Source organism: Lathyrus oleraceus, chromosome 6 (assembly GCF_024323335.1).
Source record: "Lathyrus oleraceus cultivar Zhongwan6 chromosome 6, CAAS_Psat_ZW6_1.0, whole genome shotgun sequence".
In the NCBI taxonomy this organism is placed as follows: domain Eukaryota; kingdom Viridiplantae; phylum Streptophyta; class Magnoliopsida; order Fabales; family Fabaceae; genus Lathyrus; species Lathyrus oleraceus.
The window spans coordinates 303,675,326-303,695,236 of record NC_066584.1 but is presented as its reverse complement, the minus strand read 5'-3'; the positions used below and the strand labels follow the sequence as shown (position 1 = coordinate 303,695,236).

The 19,911-nt window shown below is 38.1% G+C and overlaps 1 protein-coding gene across 1 annotated transcript; it reads right to left on the bottom strand.

Annotated features, from left to right (window-relative positions):
* Window positions 1-17,641: 17,641 nt before the first annotated feature.
* LOC127095333 (uncharacterized) lies at window positions 17,642-19,522 on the bottom strand. The gene has a single exon (XM_051034039.1). It carries the CDS (start codon window positions 19,520-19,522, stop codon window positions 17,642-17,644), a length of 1,881 nt encoding a protein of 626 aa, XP_050889996.1.
* Between the last annotated feature and the right edge of the window lie 389 nt (window positions 19,523-19,911).

Sequence of the window (19,911 nt, the reverse complement as noted above, 5' to 3'; positions counted from 1 at the left end):
ATTATCTTCTTTAGGAGCTTCAGCCCCACTCAGAGCAAACACCCTACCAGTAGTATGAGCTGCAGTAGCCGCCTTCTTCGGTTTCGAGCACTGCAAACTGATATGGCCTTTCTCGCCACAATTAAAACATGTCGGACCAGCATCCTTACATTCCGTAACTCTATGACCAGCCTGACCGCATCGGAAACATCTCAGCACCTTCTTGGTACAGTTATCCGCACGGTGGCCTGGCTCGCCACACTTGAAACATTTACCAGCTATGAGAGATCCTCCCCCACTTGGCTTCTTCTCATCTACCACTTTCTGCTTACCTTTACCATTCGGAGATGCATAAGGACCACCACGATCCTTATTCTTCTTCTCACTAAGACTCTTGTAATGGGCAGTCCTAGCCTTGCTATCTTCCTCAAATATCCTGCACTTATTAACCAGTGTAGGAAACCTACGAATCTCCTGGTAACCAATGCCTTGTTTGATCTCGGGACGCAACCCGTTCTCAAACTTGACACACTTGGATCCCTCAGCACCAGCGTCATTATAATGAGGACAATACTGCACCAGCTCCTCAAACTTCGAAGCGTAATCAGCAACAGACATGTTACCCTGCTTCAGTTCTAGAAATTCCATCTCCTTCTTACATCGCACATCAGCAGGAAAATATTTCTCCAGAAAGACCGTCTTGAACCTTTCCCAAGTCATCTCAGCACCTGGTACTTCGATTCTCTGGCGAGTGTTATCCCACCAGTTCTCAGCCTCTTCAGATAACATATGCGTACCAAACTGCACCTTCTGCGCTTCAGTACACGTCATCACCCGGAAAATCTTCTCAATTTCCCTCAGCCAAATCTGAGCACCATCTGGATCATAGCGCCCTTTGAATGTAGGAGGGTTATTCTTCAGAAACCTTCCCAAATTCTTAAACTCGTCGACCGGCGGATTCTGCTGCGCCTGCATAGCCTGCGCCATAGCAGCCAAAGCCTCAGCAATCGCACGGTCATTTTCTCCAGCCATACTCTGCACAACACCACTACAACCGTTAAATATCGACAGTGTCATTTACACTAATCGACCAACAGGGAAAACATCACATTATGACTCGACTGGACTGACTATGCTCTGATACCACTAATGTAACACCCTTCTACCCAAAACTACATATTTAAATAGATTATCAGAGTACAACATGTAGAAGAGTTTACATTTCTTACGACATAATACTTTTATCACATCACAACAAAAAAACATATTATTTATTTTATTAAAACTTCGCAGCGGACAACAACACCAATATTATCATTCATCATATAACAATTAATAATAATGTTTCAACATTATCTCAACAAAACATCTCAACATATTAGTCATCATAAACAACGTAAATAATAACCAATTATCTATCGAATCCCATAACCCCGGTGTCACATGACCAGAGCATTTGACTCGACTCTGCAGAATAACTCTACACTTATTCTTCAAACCTCAACAATAGCTACTCTTCTTTATCTGCACATTGCTCATCATAGATGAACATAAACACATGCAGAAGGGGTGAGAATTACATTATTAAATAATAATATAACGACAGAAATATAAACATAAATATATTTCACATATGCCAACACAGCTCATCATAATCATCATAATCATCATACTCATGAACATCAACAAAACAACATATCAAATGCAATGCACACACCCATGCATGACTCAACACGACTCGGTATACCCATTTTGTGACCAACTATAGGATCACCACTCCCAGATTCATCACCATAGAATCCGAGTTCCCCGCAAGGAACCAAGCCTCTCAACAAGCCCGGAGTCAACAACATCATTGGAACTCAGTCCGTTCATCACTAGGCATCGGCCTTTCATGAATGCATGCACATCAAACATGCATCATAATCAACATAGCAACAACAGCATCATATAGTCATGTTATCATCATCATTAATAACATGACACACACTCAACAAAACAACAACAATATTACAACGATATCACATCGTTACATAACACATTTATAACTAAACACGTAAATTCAACATCTCATCATCATAAACACCTCATACACAATCATATAATCACTATTAATTGTTTATAACACAAGTACAACGACTTACTAAGAGTCTCGCAACTCAACGTACCCAAAACTCGCCAACATCAACTTCTGCACAGCACAGTTCGCGCCGCGCAGCAGGGTTCGCGCCGCGAACGGTGCGTTCCAGAACTCCTCTGGATTCTGCCCAGTTCGCGCCGCGAACTGGGCTTCGCGCCGCGAATCGCGCGCGAACAGAAGCCCTCTGCTACAGAACCTAGCGCAGCTTTGCTTCTCTACTTGCCATAACTCATACTCCACAGTTAACAACCCAATATCAACATTTAACAGTCATACATACACAACATACTTCGGTTATAAAGCATATAACTCAACGAAACTCACAAATCGAGGATTTCCATCAAAACCCCAACTTTCCCAATCTCCCTAAAATCCCCAAAATCCATCAACAATCCAACATATATCATGAATTTGCTCGCATATTATCGTTTAATAAGGTTCAGACCCCTTACCTCTTTGGATTGAAGGAAGCTCTGTGCAATCTTTGGCCTTTTCCTCTTCCTTCTCTTTCTCTTCAGCGTTTCTCCCTTTTTCTGACTCTGAGGCAACAATACGTGAAAACACCCTAAGTTCTCACTTTGGCCTCTTTTTATCCAAATTCCACTTTTACCCTTCCACTCTTCATATTCCATTTATTTATTTAATTGTTATTAAATAATTAACATCTATAATAATAATAATAATAATTCCCAATATTATTTAATAAATCATTTTACCTTCAAATAATCATATTAAAATAATATTTGAATTAGTCCAACAATATTCGGGGTGTTACAAATTTGATAAGTGCATATTTATGCACAATTCTCCTACTTTTTACTTAGGCATTTCTTTATTTTATTTTGTTTATTTTTATATTTTATTATGTTTTCATATTTTATTTTATTTTTAGTTTAATTTAATTTTCGCACTTATTTTTCAGCTTTAGCAGTCTGCGCGGAAACGATCATAACTGAAGTTCCGGGAATCCGTTTGAGGCGTTCTAAAAATCGCCGGAAAGCTAAGAGAGAGAGCTACGACTTTTGTGTTGGAGTCGAAGTCAGATTCAGAGCTCAAAATTCCAGAATTTCGTTTCAAGTTACAGCATTAGAATTTTATTTTAGTGTTGGGTCATTTGTAGTGGGCTGGGTCGACCCAGTTGAGTTGTAAAAAACGGGTCTTTGTTTTCCCCTAGGTCTAGCAGCCGTACACCATTGGGAATTGAACGGAAAAATCACGGTTCATGTACGAATTTGAGAGCTTGCAAAGAATGACTATGGAGAACTAATTTTCCAAGAATCAATTCACTGTAATCGGATGCCACTTTGAGGTTCTTTTATAATTTTCCATTAATCTGTTCCTTTGAATTATATCTATAATCACAATTACTTGCTTAATTTAATTGTTTTTACATGATAGAATTCTTTAATTTGATTGTTGTCTGCTTTTGAATCAATTTCGTGATTAGTGTAGCTTTTGCATTATCGCGTTCGATCATATTGCGTTTGCTTAATTCGCAATAGTTTTAATCCGTTTGCTTTACTCGGAATTCAGGGACAGACTTCATATAATTGTTATTGCGCTTGTCAGTAGCTTTTGTAATCGAATAGGATCAGACTCGTTTAGGGAATTGGAATTTTATAGGGATCAATGATAAGTCGGAAGATGATATAGTGGGTTGATTCGTTTCAGCTTATTCAAATAATCACTTTTCATAATCACTTATTTTCTGCATTTTTGTAATTGAACATCAAATCAACCCCCCATTCGATTACATTTAATTATTACAAACAAGAATCCTTGAGACGATATTCGAGTTTAATTGTCGCTGTATTTCGCTTTTACAAAAACCACTCGTTTTTGATCCGCGAGCGACCGCGGATCACACCTCCTCTCCTGTAGCAAAAATTACTACAGTCAGAGTTCTTTTATCATTAGTTACTGTTAAAGGTTGGTACTTAGAACAGTTAGATGTGAACAATGCATTCCTTCATGGTGATTTACATGAAGAGGTATATATGACTCTCCCTCCTGGCTTATCTGGTTATGATGAATCTAAGGTGTGCAAACTGCAGAAGTCTTTATATGGCCTCAAACAAGCCAGCAGGCAATGGTACTCAGAACTTTCCACCTTCCTTCTCTCACTTGGCTACATACAATCCCAGGCTGACCATTCCCTTTATGTTAAAAAGGTTAAACATGAATTCACTCCATTACTTGTTTATGTAGATGATGTGGTTTTGGAAGGTAATTATTTGTCTGAGATTCAACAGGTCAAGCATCTCTTGAATCAAAAGTTTCTAATCCAAGACCTTGGCCAGTTGCGTTTCTTCTTAGGATTTGAGATTTCTAGATATCCTACTGGTATCTTTATTAATCAAAGGAAGTATGCCCTTGAACTCTTGGAGGATATTGGTCTCTTGGCAACAAAACCAAATACAGTCCTTGGCAACAAAACCATCTAGAGTCCCCTTCAACCCTACTCTGAAGCTATCTGTTGATGAAGGCAATGTTTTGGAGGACCCTTCCTTATATATAAGGTTAATTGGTAGGTTGATTTACCTCACTAACTCACGACCTGACATTGCGTTTGCAGTACAGCATCTGAGTCATTATGTGTCCAAGCCCCGCGCTCCTCATTATCAGGTTGTAAATCAAATTCTCAGGTACCTCAAAGTTGTCCCAGCTAAAGGCATTTTATTTTCCTCCACTAGCAATTTACAACTGTTTGGTTTTGCTGATTCTGACTGGGCTAGATGCCCTGATGCCAGGAAATCAGTCACTAGGTATTGTTTCATGTTAGGTTCCTCTTTACTATGCTGGAAATCCAAAAAGCAACACACAGTTTCACGTTCTTCCACTGAGGCAGAGTATCGTGTATTGGCTTCTATTACTTGTGAATTACAATGGCTGAATTTTCTGTTTCGAGATTTCTTAGTTCATTTTGAGCAGCATGTGTCTGTGTTTTGTGACAGCAAGTCTGTAATTTACTTGGCACATAATCCTACATTCCATGAACGTAGCTGTCGCGACGCGAAAAATACCTGAGCGTAAGGAACGCTCGAAATATAAACAAAACAGAGTCACCACCAAAATTTATTTATTCCCAAAGAGGGAAAGGGAAAATATCGATAAAACACACGAAAAGCAAAAAGAAATGATCATCGCAACCAAATCGGGTTCGGGAGTCGGTTCTGCAAGGGGAAGGTATTAGCACCCCTCACATTCATCGTACTCGATGGGACCCATTTAGTTAGTTTCGTGTTAGAGTGTTAGCGTGATATCGTTTGCGAATTTATACTTATCGAGGAAGGAAAGAGAAAGAAAGAAAGGAAAGACTTAGGGGCGTTTTAATATTAATGTGTCTGACAAGATTTCGCAATCCTGCTCCTACGTATCTCCAGGTGTTATGAAGAACTCAAGGCATACGTAGTTCTACCCAAAGAGAACTACTAGATGGATTGCTTTTAAAGAGAGTGATGCTTGGATCACATTTGAGCGATTAAACCTTTACATGCTGCTCGCTCTTGGAGGTTGAAGTCTTTGTTTATTTCGCATCAAAACGGATGTTGCATACTCTTTTCTAAAAATGTTTTCAGGGTCGCACAAGGGCAGAAAACAAGTTTGATGAGTTTGAGTTGATTTTAAGCAGAGACAATCATCCAAGCAGGGAGCTCTACTGCAGTACTTAGATGCTCAAAAAGGAAGAGGCCTAAGCCTAATCACTCTCTTTTCATCCAAAAGTTTGTTATTAAAATGTGTGACAAATTAGGTCAAAGTTCATTAACATAAGACGATTAATTAGACATAGAGTTCTACAGCAGTGTCCAAATATTCGGGAAAGAGAAGGTTGATACCCAATCAATCTTTTTCTTCTATAAGAGAAATGACCTAATTCTAGTAATTTTTGTATTTTAATATGGAAGATGAATGTTTGAACATTGAGCTCTACAGCAGTATCCTAACATTCGAAACAGAGAAAGTCTAAACTTAATCATTTTCTTCCATTTTTATTGTGAAAAGCTTTTGAAAATAGGGGGGCGACTTGACATTGGATCAAGCGTCTGAAGTTTACTTATGAAAAGAATTTGGATGTGGCGGGGCATTGCTCGACTTTGTATCCAATTTGGATTTGATTAGGGAAAAGACACTCGATGTTGGATCAAGGTTTTTATTCTTTGCGTTTGAATCAAAACAGAATGGAATGATTTAAGGGTTTTTGAAAATGACGGAGAAGTGGATAGTGGAAGTGGTTAGATTTTTGTGAAAATTGTTCGACGTTGGATCGAATATTTTTTTGTTCTTTCTATGAAATGGTTGATTTTAATCTTTTGTTAGCAATCAATCGATACAGTAAAGTAAATGAAAGCGGTAAATTTATTACATATTTTCGGGAATGGGGGTACAGTTTATCGAATGGGGATATAATCACAATAATTAAATGGTACAAGCTTTAAGAGACAGTTGTAAATAAAAGAATCTCATTGTAAGAAGGCCCAAGAGAAAGCCAAGGGACTCGAAGTAAAAATTAGAAATTTGAACTACATAATTTAGCACTATGTTAAGCAACCGTAAAACGATTCATGTAGGAATCATCCTATTTGAGGTCGGTCAACAAGACTTTATGCGTGTAAGCAATTTCTAAAGTTAAATTGAATTTTTAACTTCAAAATTGCTACACATTTGTGAAAAGTGATCGGGAAAATGAATCAATTTTTTTCTATTGAATAATTAAAAACAAATATTTATTATTCAATAAATAATAATAATAATAATAATAATAATAATAATAATAATAATATAATAATAATAATAAGAAGAAGAATAGTAATAATAAGAAGAAGAATGAAAGTAAATAAAAAAAGTTAGCATGAAAACAAACGAACTCCTCATTTCCGTTTCTTATGAGGCATATTAGTTGAACTCTAAGGTTGTGCTTTAAAATCATACAGAAGTTTTTGCAAGGTTCTGTCTTAAAATCATAGCAGAACTACAAAAAGTACTAATTTAAGCATAATGAACAATAGAAGCTTACAAGATTTATATATAAAAAAAGAGGAAATTATTTGCTTAAAAATAAAAGTCATTAAATTATAATATACATCTATAATTAGCTATCTTCTATTCAAAAGAGATATATGATTTCAAATGTTACATTTGTATTACTTAGGCTATAAATGTACTAATCTAAAAATGAGAATCACTATACATATCCAATATTTGAGAAATACTAAAATAAGGTGGGTTAAAAAAATCCATAGTAAACAAACGAAATAGTAGAGACAATTAGTAATAAAAAGATTATAAAGAAAAACAACATATGGAAGTGAGAATATAGAATAAAACATTTAAAAGAAACTCTATAAACACAAACAATAAATACGCAGGGAGATTCAGAAAAACAAACACACCACCAAGGGAGAGAGGACCTCCGTGGACAAGGAAAAAAGAGTATGTCTCTGACGGCTATAATGGTTGGCAGTTATGCGGCGGCGAAAATAAATGTACAATGGAGATAGGAGAGCGTGTATGGCCGGTTGGAATATGGCAACGACGGCGAGCTGTTACGGTGGTGTTGAGGCGGCGAAATAGAGATTTGTGATGGTTTAATGAAATTGTTTGAAGTTTTGGTGAAGTGTTGGAAGGTGGAAGTGGAAGTGTTGAATCTGGTGGTGTTTGGATGGGTAACTGATTCGGCCGTTGTTGATGGTTCTTGCTGTGAGGGTTTTGAAACCAAACAACAACTTGTCCAGGCTGCAACCTAAGTTCCACCGCCAGCTTTTTCTTTATTTCAAGCACAAGTTAACATATATACTGTGTTTTAGGGTTAACAATTTATTTAAACCCAAAATGCCCTTGGATATTTTAAAAGACCAAAATGAATTAAACAAATTACAGTAAATAATATTTAAATACTTTAAGATAAAAAAAAGAACATAAAAGTAAAATGAAAATATAACTAATTCTAAGTATCTTTTCTAAACATTTTAATGATAAAAAGAAAAACAAGAATAAAATAAAATAAATCGGGTGTAAAAATGTCTGAAAAATTAAATTGAATGCACCAAAATGATCAGCGTGAAATAAACTTCTCGGAAACATACAAGTTTTGATCAAATTTTAAAATAAAAATCGACTGGTTAAAAGGCTCAGGCGGATAAAAATGTGAAAGAAAAAGTAGTCGAAAAAATAAAATGACCACACCAGATTAAGCTATCCGAACCATTGATTAAGATAACTGACGTCTACAAGCTTAATTTTGAAAAAATTTGCCCGCCAATCCGACGTACAGTTGAGAAACGGTTCGACTGGTCTGCCTGTAGATCCGAAAAATTATTTCGAGCAATATTTTAAGTGTTACGTGAAACAAAATGCATGTTGTGACGAGTAAAAAATGCAAACATCTTGTAAATTAACTGAATTGCTGACTAAATAACCGTGAACAGACAATCAGATGCAAATGAGTCGCTCTTGGACCATTTACCTCTGATTCTCAATCACAAACAAAGCTTAACAAAGATTTAGATAACGGTAATACCCTTGATTGTCACCCTCCGACCCTCTAAAAACATGATGCAATGGAACGAACGATGCATTGAGATCGAGAAATCAGATCTTTCAATTTCTTAGTCAGTAAATGACTGAATGAACGTCATCAAGGTCAGATAAAATGCCATAACTCTTGATTTTTCATCTAAACCCTAATGAGCGCTTTTGACTGATGAAATGCACGACAAAATGGATCAATGCATGCTACGATGATGCAAGTGAAAAAATTTAGGGTAAAATTTAGGGTATGACAGCTGCCCCTATTTAAACATCTTTAACCGGAGGATATGAAGAACTCTTGTCTTCAAATCATCATGGTAAAAGATAGTTTAAATACCAAACAGACCCAAATTTTGCCCTTATATGCAAAATAAATATATGTTTGTGATTAGAGATTAATGCACATGGATTAAGAAATACTCTGGATTTCTTAATTAGTAGATGGTAATGCAAATGAATGCAAGGATATTTAGGAAATACTCTTGATTTCCTAATCATATGGTTATATGGATGCAATGAAGGTTTAAGAAGTACTCTTGACTCCTTAAATATGAATGCGAATAAATTAAGAAATTCTCTTGATTTCTTAATCATTAGATGACAAATGATATGGATGTTAAGAAGTACTCTTGACTCCTTAGAAATGAATGAATTAATAAATAATATTGATCTCTTAATCATCATATAGATGAATGAACATGCAGATGAATTAAGAAATACTCTTGATTTCTTAATCATTTGATGATAAATGATATGAGAAGTATAAATGATATGAGAAGTATAAATGATATGAGAAGTACTCTTGATTTCTCAGATGCTATGGAGTTTAAGAAGTACTCTTGACTTCTTAAATATGAAATGGTATGAGTTAAGAAATACTCTTGATTTCTTAATCATGAATGTAAATGAATTGAGAAATGCTCTTGATTTCTCAGAAGATATGCAAGTAAATTAAGAAATACTCTTGATTGCTTAATCATGAATGTAAATGAATTGAGAAGTGCTCTTGATTTCTCAGATGACATGCAGATGAATTAAGAAATACTCTTGATTCCTTAATCATGAATGTAAATGAATTGAGAAATACTCTTGATTTCTCAAATGATATGCAAATGAATTAAGAAATACTCTTGATTCTTTAATCATGGATGTAAATGAATTGAGAAATACTCTTGATTTCTCAAACGATATGCAACTGAGTTAAGAAATACTCTTGATTTCTTAGTCATGCGAATGCAGATGAGTTAAGAAATACTCTTTATTCCTTAATCATGAATGTAAATGAGTATGAGTTAAGAAATACTCTTGATATCTCAAATGATATGCAAATGAATTAAGAAATGCTCTTGATTACTTAATCATGAATGTAAATGAAATATGTATAAGTTAAGAAATACTCTTGATTTCTTAATCATGAAAATGCAGATGAGTTAAGAAATACTCTTGATTCCTTAATCATGAATGTAAATGGGAAATGCTCTTGATTTCTCAGATGACATGCAAATTTCTGGGGTTGAGGGAATCATGTTTAGTTGCTCTTAACTGACATTAGATCTCCGAGTATGTATCTGTTACAAAGTAAATGCTCGACTGTTCTTCAAACGTTCTTCGTTGAAGGCAGACACTCCTGGGAGAACAAATGATCATATTCACCTGCTTTTGGCTAAAGATGTCATATTCAGCAACTCTTAGCTAAAACTAATTGCATTCAACTGCTCTTGGTTGAAGCAAAACTGTAAAATAAAATAAAAAGCATTCAACTGCTCTTGGTTGATGCAAATTGCATAAAATAAAATGGTGTTCAACTGCTCTTGATTGAAACAAATGCATTCAATTGCCCTTAGTTGATGCAAACTACGTAAAATAAAATGGTGTCCAGCTGCTCTTGGCTGAAACTAATGCATTCAACTGCCCTTGGTTGAAGTAAACTGCTGGAAAATAAAATAGTATTCAGCTGCTCTTGGCTGAAACTAATGCATTCAACTGCTCTTGGTTGATGCAAATTGCTGGGAAATAAACAAAATGCTTCCTTTGGGGAATAACCGCATGTTCAGATGCTCTTAGCTGACAGAAGACTCTTTTGGGGAATGAGAAGATCCCAGAGACTTGCTGGGGATGAAAAGTTAATGATATTCAAAAGGATTAACCTTACTCTCAATTATCGAACTGACAGGTCCAACCTAATGCTCCATCGCATAATAGATCAACATGGAACACTAACTGTTCCAAGGATTGATTGAATAAACCTGTTGGGGAATACAAGAGACTCTCTAGGAAATAAACACACAGGAGGCTCGCTGGAGATATACTGAGGAAAATTCAGTAAAACTTGTTTGTTCATGGAACTCTCATCCATTAGACTCATTGGGGAGATTTCTAACTTATGAAGAGATGTCCATCTTGGACAACTACTTCAAAGAGACTTGCTGAAGATAAAGTTATTGGGGATACCTTTCTCAAGGAAGCATACTTCTATGAAACTCGCTTGGGAAGTTCATGAAGTTTTGTTGGAGAAAATACAATGTTGGAGAAACTCCGTGGGGAGATATCTACTGGGGAAACTAAGCAGAAATTCTGTTGACACCAGAGTTCCAATGGGAGAACATCAATCACCTTGCTAGGGAAGAAACTCATCTTAAGAATAAATGCCAACAATGATCAAATTCTGAAAGTACTTATTGAAGAGAATAATTGTTCTACTCCTGAGAACACACACCCCTTGAATCTTGGTTTGTTGAGGATTATATTGAACTTCCTTGAGAGGTTGTTGAATCCGGCTGAGGTTTATGCATGATCTGTTTTTGTACATGATATGCAAAATGAATGTGAATGCATGAATATCTTAGTTTATTCATTTTGTGGGTATCAAGTTTGGATTCCCCAACGTCTTGTCTTGGATAGTTTTGTCACCATGAAGATGATTTTTTGTTGCAAAAAATTCTGATTTCTGCTTTTTCGCCAAGCGGGCTTCAATGAGGACTTCTTGCTTCTGGAAGAAAATCCATTTCAAACTTGCTTTAGATTACAATGATCTAGGAAATGTCCCACGTCTTGTGAACCAAATGCATTATTATAAACCAACAAAAATTCCTTTCATACTTTCAAAATCAAAACAAATTAAAGTTTTCAAAAGCTTTGTCGTTTCCACTATTTTAATGTTTTTATCTTATCAAAAATAAAAAAGCGACATTAAGCAGAAAAATAGAAATAATTGGTAAAGTAATGTTCAACTAAACAATTTTATTTGATGAGAAGAATAACTCATACATGGGGTTCATGAAGATGTAAACCCCTCTAAGAGGAGATTTACAGAGAAAGAAAGCAAGTAAATGGCAACAAAAATTTAACTGATTTTCCAACGAAATACAACTTTGCTACTTTCCCCTATGTCCTTTAGTCCTCATTACTTTGCTTCTGGAGATGGTAATTGGACTGTTTTCTTCCGTCTGAGCTTTGTTGCAGTGTTGACTTATGTCGTTGTAGTATCATGCTTTTGGATATTCCCTAACTTTTGCGCGGACTGCTCCTTAAGAGTTTCAGTTCACCGGGAGATTTTACCCTTTTTTTCTTAAGTCGCCCTTTCGGGTTTTCGACTTACCGGGCTTAATTTTTTCTTTATCCCTAATTTTTGCCTGAGCCGCCCTTTCGAGTTTTCAACTCACCGGGATGCTCATTTTTTGCCTAAGTCGCCCTTTCGGGTTTTCAACTTAGCGAGCTTTTATTATCCATCTCTTTTTCTTAGGCATAATACTTCCTGACTGCATCAGAATTCACTTGGTGTGTCAACTCTTCTCCGTCCATGTTCGTGAGAACTAAAGCTCTACCAGAGAAAGCTTTCTTCACCATAAATGGTCCTTCATAGTTTGGAATCCACTTGCCACGTGAATCCTTTTGGAGGGAGATTATCTTTTTCAAAACTAGTTCACCTACATTAAACTCTCGAGGTCGGGCCTTCTTGTTAAATGCCCGCTTGAGTCTTCTCTGATATAACTGACCATGACACAATGTTGTCATCCTCTTTTCTTCGATTAGATTGAGCTGGTCAAAACTGGTTTGGATCCATTCTGCTTCTTCTAATTCTGTCTCCATCAAGACTCTCAACAAGGGGATCTCAACTTCTATCGGTAGCACAACCTCCATGCCATACACTAGTGAGAAAGGGGTTGCCCCTGTTGAAGTGCGAACAGCTGTTCGATATCCGTGCAAAGCAAATGGTAGCATCTCGTGCCAATCTTTATAAGTTTTCACCATCTTCTGAATGATCTTCTTGTTAGTTGCCTCTACAGCTCCGTTCATCTTTGGCCTATAAGGTGACGAGTTATGATGTTCAATCTTGAAATTCTCGCATAACTCCTTCATCATCTTATTATTCAGATTATATCCATTATAAGTGATAATCTTGCTAGGAGTTCCGTAGCGACAAATTATCTCTTTCTTGATAAACTGAGTGACGACTTGCTTTGTCACATTGGCATAAGAAACTGCTTCTACCCACTTAGTGAAGTAGTCAATGGAAACCAGAATGAACCGATGTTCATTTGCAGCTTTAGGCTCAATCATACCAATCATGTATATGCCCCACATTGAGAATGGCCATGGAGCTGATAAAACATTCAGAGGAGTAGGTGGCACGTGCACCTTGTCAGCATAAATTTGGCACTTGTGGCATTTCCTGGCATAGTGGTAACAATTTGTTTCCATTGTCAACCAATAGTAACCAGCTCTAAGGATTTTCTTTGCCATCGCATGTCCATTTGCATGAATGCCGAAAGAACCTTCATGGATTTCTTTGATGAGTAGGTCGGCTTCGTGTCTATCCACGCATCTGAGCAGAACTAAATCAAAGTTTCTTTTGTATAGAACACCACCACTTAGGAAGAAATTGGCTGATAACTTTCTTAAGGTCTTTTTGTCTGTGATGGATACATCATTTGGATACTCGTGCTTCTCAAGATATCGTTTGATGTCATAAAACCAAGGCTTACCATCTGTTTCTGCTTCAACTGCCAAGCAATGTGATGGTTCGTCTAGACGTTGAATTGTAATAGCAGGTGATTCGTTAGCCCACTTGACCTTGAACATAAATGACAGAGTAGCCAAGGCATCGGCTAGTTGATTCTCCTCCCTAGGAATATGATGGAAATTAATCTCATCAAAGTGGGGGGATTAGCTTCATAACATGCTCTCGGTATGGGATCAAATTGGGATGGCGGGTCTCCCAATCTCCTTTGATTTGATAGATGACAAGTGTTGAGTCCCCATACACTTCAAGAACCTTGATTCGTAGGTCAATAGCTGCTTCAATTCCCAAGATACATGCTTCATACTACGCCATGTTATTGGTGCATTTGAAACATAACCTTGTCGTGAAGGGAAGATGAAAATCCTTTGGAGAAGTTATAACAGCCCCAATTTCGTTACCCAATGTATTTGAGGCACCATCGAACACGAGCGTCCACCGCGATCCTGGTTCGGGTCCTTCTTCCGGGCTTGGAATCTCATAGTCTCTTATGTACATGACGTCTTCATCTGGGAAGTCGAGTCTCATCGATTGATAGTCCTCCACTAGTTGGTGCGCAAGGTACTCTGATAACACACTACCCTTAATGGCCTTCTAAGTTACATACTGAATGTCATATTCTGATAATAGCATTTGCCAGCGAGCGATTCTGCCAGTTAATTCAGGTTTCTCGAAGATGTACTTGATGGGATCCATCTTGGATATTAACATTGTTGTATGACAAATCATATACTGTCTCAGACGACGAGCAGCTCATGCTAATGCACAACAAGTCTTTTCTAGCATGGAGTACCTGATTTCACATTCTGTAAACTTCTTGCTCAAGTAGTAGATAGCATGCTCTTTTCTACCCGTATCATCATGTTACCCCAGTACACATCCCATGGATTCAATGAGTACTATCAAATACATAATGAGAGGCCTTCCTGGAACTGGTGGCACTAATATTGGCGGTTCTTGCAGATACTGTTTGATTTTATCGAATGCACTCTGGCAATCATCGTTCCACCTAACGACTTGATCTTTTCTTAACAACTTGAATACTGGCTCGCAAGCGGCTGTCAAATGCGAGATGAATCTGGAAATATAGTTCAATCTGCCCAAGAAACCACGAACTTGCTTCTCTGTCCGAGGTGTTGGCATCTCTTGAATAGCTTTGACTTTGTCAGGATCAACTTCTATGCCTGTCTGGCTCACAATTAATCCTAGAAGATTTCCATATCTAACTCCAAAAGTGCATTTAGCAGGGTTTAAGCGCAGTCTGTATTTCCTCAATCTTACAAACAACTTCTTCAGATGAATAACATGCTCCTCTTCTGTCTGAGACTTGGCAATCATGTCATCCACATAGACTTCAATCTCCTTATGTATCATATCATGGAAAAGAGTCACCATGGCCCTTTGATAGGTTGCCCTAGCATTTTTCAGGCCGAAAGGCATTACCTTATAACAGAAAGTGCCCCATGGTGTAATGAAAGTTGTTTTCTCCATATCTTCGGGAGACATTTTAATCTGATTATATCCTGAGAATCCGTCCATGAAGGAGAATACAGAGAAGTGAGCTGTGTTATCTACCAATACATCAATGTGAGGTAACGGAAAATCATCTTTGGGACTAGCTCTATTCAGGCCTCTGTAGTCTACACACATTCAAACTTTTCCATCTTTCCTCAGAACTGGCACAATATTAGCAATCCACTGCGGGTAAGTTGCAACAGCTAGAAAACCTGCATCAAACTGCTTCTTGACCTCTTCTCTGATCTTGACAGCCATGTCTGGTCGAGTTCTTCTCAACTTCTGCTTGATGGGCGGGCATTCCAGCTTCAACGGTAGCTTGTGCACAACTATGTCGGTGTTGAGTCCTGGCATATCCTGATATGACCAAGCAAACATATCCACATATTCATGTAGTAGCTTGACTAGGTCCTCCTTCACACTTTTTTTCAAAGCAGTTCTGACCTTGATTTCCTTTCTCTCCTCCTCATTCCCCAGATTGATCACATCCACTGGTTCCTGATGAGGCTGAATCATCTTTTCCTCTTGTTTCAAAAGTCTGGTCAACTCTTCTGGGAGTTCACAGTCTTCCTTACCATCCTCTTCAGCTTGGTTAATCGGGAGGTCGAAGTCATAGGGAATTATAGCATTGTCGTGTTCAATGGATCCAGTTATTAATGATCTGCATGGAAATGATTTTTTCTTTTTAGTGGAAGATTTTGAAAAATGAAAGTGATGTGAAATCAAAATTGCCATTTTTTTTATTTTGTTGTTTATTTGTTTGTAAAAAAAATTAAAAAGATGAAAGATAGGGATCTCAAAAAATATGCTTTGTATTGATGATAAGGCTTAAATATTAACACAAAATTGGCCCTACAAAGCTATCCATATGCCTTAGGCGTGGCATTGGATGTTTTTAGAAAACAGTAAATTACTTTGAAAAAGAAACTATATCCGGAACATATGTTTCCTTCCAGTTAGTGAGAGCGGCATCCAGAGGTCCACAAAACACCATCTTGGACAAATCTGGATCTTCATCTTCAAGAGCATTCACTTGATTATCACTTTGGAAACCAGCTTTGGAGAATATTTCCTGGATGCTAGGAACCTTCCCCTGATGTATCTTCTGATCTTTGAAAAGTTCAATAGACGGTTGATATCCTAATCCACACTTGTCTTTCTTCTCAGGCAATTCAATCATTGTGCCCCAACTTCCAGGGCAACCAGCTTCAATTGCAGCTTTTACACTCTTCCACGAGGTCATGACCCCCTTGGGTTCTTCAACAAGTTTCGGCTTAGTTTGGACCACATTGACCACTTCAAGGGCTTGGAGAGGAGTTTCAACAATGTCTTCACCTACTTCAATGTATCTGAAAGAAGTCAAATGGCTGACGAAAATATCTTCCTCTCCGGATACTGATACCAGCTTACCAGAAGTAACAAACTTCAGCTTCTGGTGAAGTGTCGAGGTGAGAGCTCCAGCAGCATGGATCCAAGGTCTACCTAACAGACAGCTATAGGCAGGCCTAATATCCATTACCTGGAAGGTAATACGGAAAGTTTGAGGGCCAATCAGGATTGGGAGGTCAATCTCCCTAATAACTGTTCGCTTAGACCCATCAAAAGCTTTCACTATCAAAGCACCGGGTCTCATCTGCACCCCTTCAATACTCAATTGTGCCAGGGTAGTCTTAGGTAACACGTTCAAGGATGAACCTGTATCTACCAGTACTCGAGCCAAAGTGACATCTATACACTGAATGGAGATATGAAGCGCCATATTATGTTCTCGCCCATTAGGGGGTAAATCATCATCAGTGAACATCAAACAACTACTAGCATTGAGATTAGCAACCACATTATCAAACTGAATAACACTGATGTCTTCTGCAACATAAGCTTCGTTCAAGAACTTCAATAGAGCAGTCCTATGAGCCTTAGAACTCATAAGTAGAGAAAGAATGGAGATTTTTGAAGGAGTTTGGTTGAGCTGATCTACGACCTTGTAATCACTCTTCTTGATGATCTTCAAGAATTCTCTATCCTCTTCAGCAGTCACTGCTTTCTTAGATGAGCCTTCTCCTGCTTCTGGAGGATTCACCTCTTTCCCCTTCATTGGTTCAACTGTTGGTGCACTTTCTTTGTTTGGGATCACTTCAAGAGCGAAAACCCTTCCACTTCGAGTCACACCACTAGCTCCAGCGATGTTAGTCACATTTGGCTCTTTCAAGATTACTGGTTTTTTACCCACATAAACTACATGCTCATAGTTCCAAGGCAATTCTTTGGTACTGTCAAATGAGAATGGAGCGGGAACATAAATAACCATGGGCTCAATCTTCTTCACTGGCTCTAGGTCAACATTTCTCTGATAAGGGACCACAAAAGGCTTGGGAAGCCTCTCTTAATCAAACACAGGCACAATCACAGCAACGTCTCATCAATCTTTGCTCTAGTGAACTGAATAACCCGTTGATCCATCAAACGTTGAAGATAAATTTTGAATTCAGATCAAGGTTGGACGAACACACCACACAATTATCATGTACTCCATTCATCAATTTTGCTTCCATCAATCTAGCATGGACCACTGTTAAAAGAGTCTTCAACTTGAACACATCCTTTATCAATCCATCATCAGTTGAACTTTCTATAGCATTGACACCTGAACTATCATGTTTAGGCAAAGGATTGTTCCCCACATTTGGAACATCAGTAAAAGAAAATATTTTCTGATCTATCAACTCTTGGACCCGAAGCTTGAACACCTTGCAATTCTCTGTTGTATGACCCTCTGAATTAGCATGCAAGGCACATCTAGCATTCTCATCATACCAAGGCTTATGCGGCTTCAGCGTTGGAGGTAATGCCCTTGGCACAACAGTCCCATTCTGAATCAGATACGGTAGCATTTGAGTGTAAGTCATTGGGATAGGAGTGGTATTCACATTATTGTACTGTTGATATAGCCTCTGTTGATTTGGTCGTTGCTGCTGAACTGGACGTGGTTGATTATTCTGTTGATTTCTCTGTTGATGTTGAGGTGGAGGAGCCTGGAACTGAGGTTGTGGAGCTTGATATTGAGGAACTGGAACTTGATAGTGAGGTACCGAAGCTGGAATAGGAACATGAGCAATTGGACGGTAAGGCATGGTTGGATATTGAGCAGCCGCTACGTAAGGGTACTGATAATAAGGCACAGAAGCAGGAGCCTTGTATGGTGCCCTCCCCCTCTGAGAAGAAATGGAACTAGTCTCACCCTCCTTCCTCTTGAATCCGTTGAAAGGCTTCTTCAAGATTGGTTGACTGCTGGAACCTCCCTGGATTTTACCACTTTTCAGTCCTTCTTCTACTCTTTCTCCCACGATCAACATGTTAGAAAATCCTGTGGACACACTACTGATCAATCTTTCATAATATTGGCCCTGTAAGGTACCCATGAAAATGTCAATCAATTCACAATCAACCAATGGTGGGTGCACCCTTGCAGCCAATTCTCTCCAGCATTGCGCATTTTCTTTGAAAGACTCACTATCTTTCTGGGCCATACTCTGAAGCTGAGTACGGTTTGGTGTCATGTCAGTATTATATTTGTATTGCTTTGAAAATGCTTGAGCCAACTCATCCCAAGTGTGGATGTTGCTACACTCCAACTGCATGTACCAATCCAAAGATGCCCCAGTTAGACTGTCCTGAAAGCAATGGATCATGAGCTTATCATCTCTAGCATAGGTAGCCATTTTTCTGCAATACATTTTCAAGTGTATGTTAGGACATGTGAGGCCTTTGTATTTTTCAAATTTTGGCGCTTTGAATTTTGGAGGAATCACCACGTCTGGGACCAGACACATCTCCAAGGCACTCAATCGGGTTGAGTTATGTCCTTCCAAGATTCTTAGCTTTTCGGCCAGAGGACGACACATCAAGATAGCCTCAGAATCTTGGGCAGCAGTAGGGATGACCATTGGAGTAGGTCCATTGTAATTATGTATTTCAAACTCGTCCTGGAGCTCCTTATCAGTGCGGGGAATGACCACTTGATTGACTATCGAAGGTCCTTGCACAGCGACTCCATCAGCTACTCCAGAAGTATGCGCAGGTGGAGGCACATGAGTTCTTTCAGGCGGTGGAACAAAACCTGGAGGAAGACCGTAAATAACGGGATTTGGAATAGGAACTGAAGGTCTTGACTGAAGAGCAACCCCTTGAACTAGAGCATCGTTCCTTGCAGCAGCGGCAACACGAGCCTCTTCTTCCCTTCTAGCCAGAGTTTGTATAGCCTCAAAGATCTGCTCAATCTTGCTTTTGACAGAGTCCATCTCCTTTCTGAAGGCAGCTTGTTCTTCTCGAACTACATCCATGATTCTTCTTGTGTTGGAGCGGGTAGCGTATGCACGTTGAGGAATCAGCTTGAACGACTGGAGACGAGGAAAAAATGAAATGAATTTTTATTTTGAGAAATGAAATGCATGATGCATACTTTGATGCACGTGGCTATAAAAAATGTCTTTTATGCTTATGTTCAATTTTATTTTCAGGGAACCGTGTTAAATTCCTTGTTATTTAGCAAGCATCCAAAGAGATCACTGGGAATAAAACAAGAATGGAACCAAACTTTTTTTACAAAAGAAACTCAAAATCCTTCATTCATTCAATTCAAAACAGAGTACAAGGATTGAGTACAAAATATTCTTTCAAACATAAAGGAAAGTACAAAGCGACAGGGTTAGACTGTAGGCTTCTGTTTGTT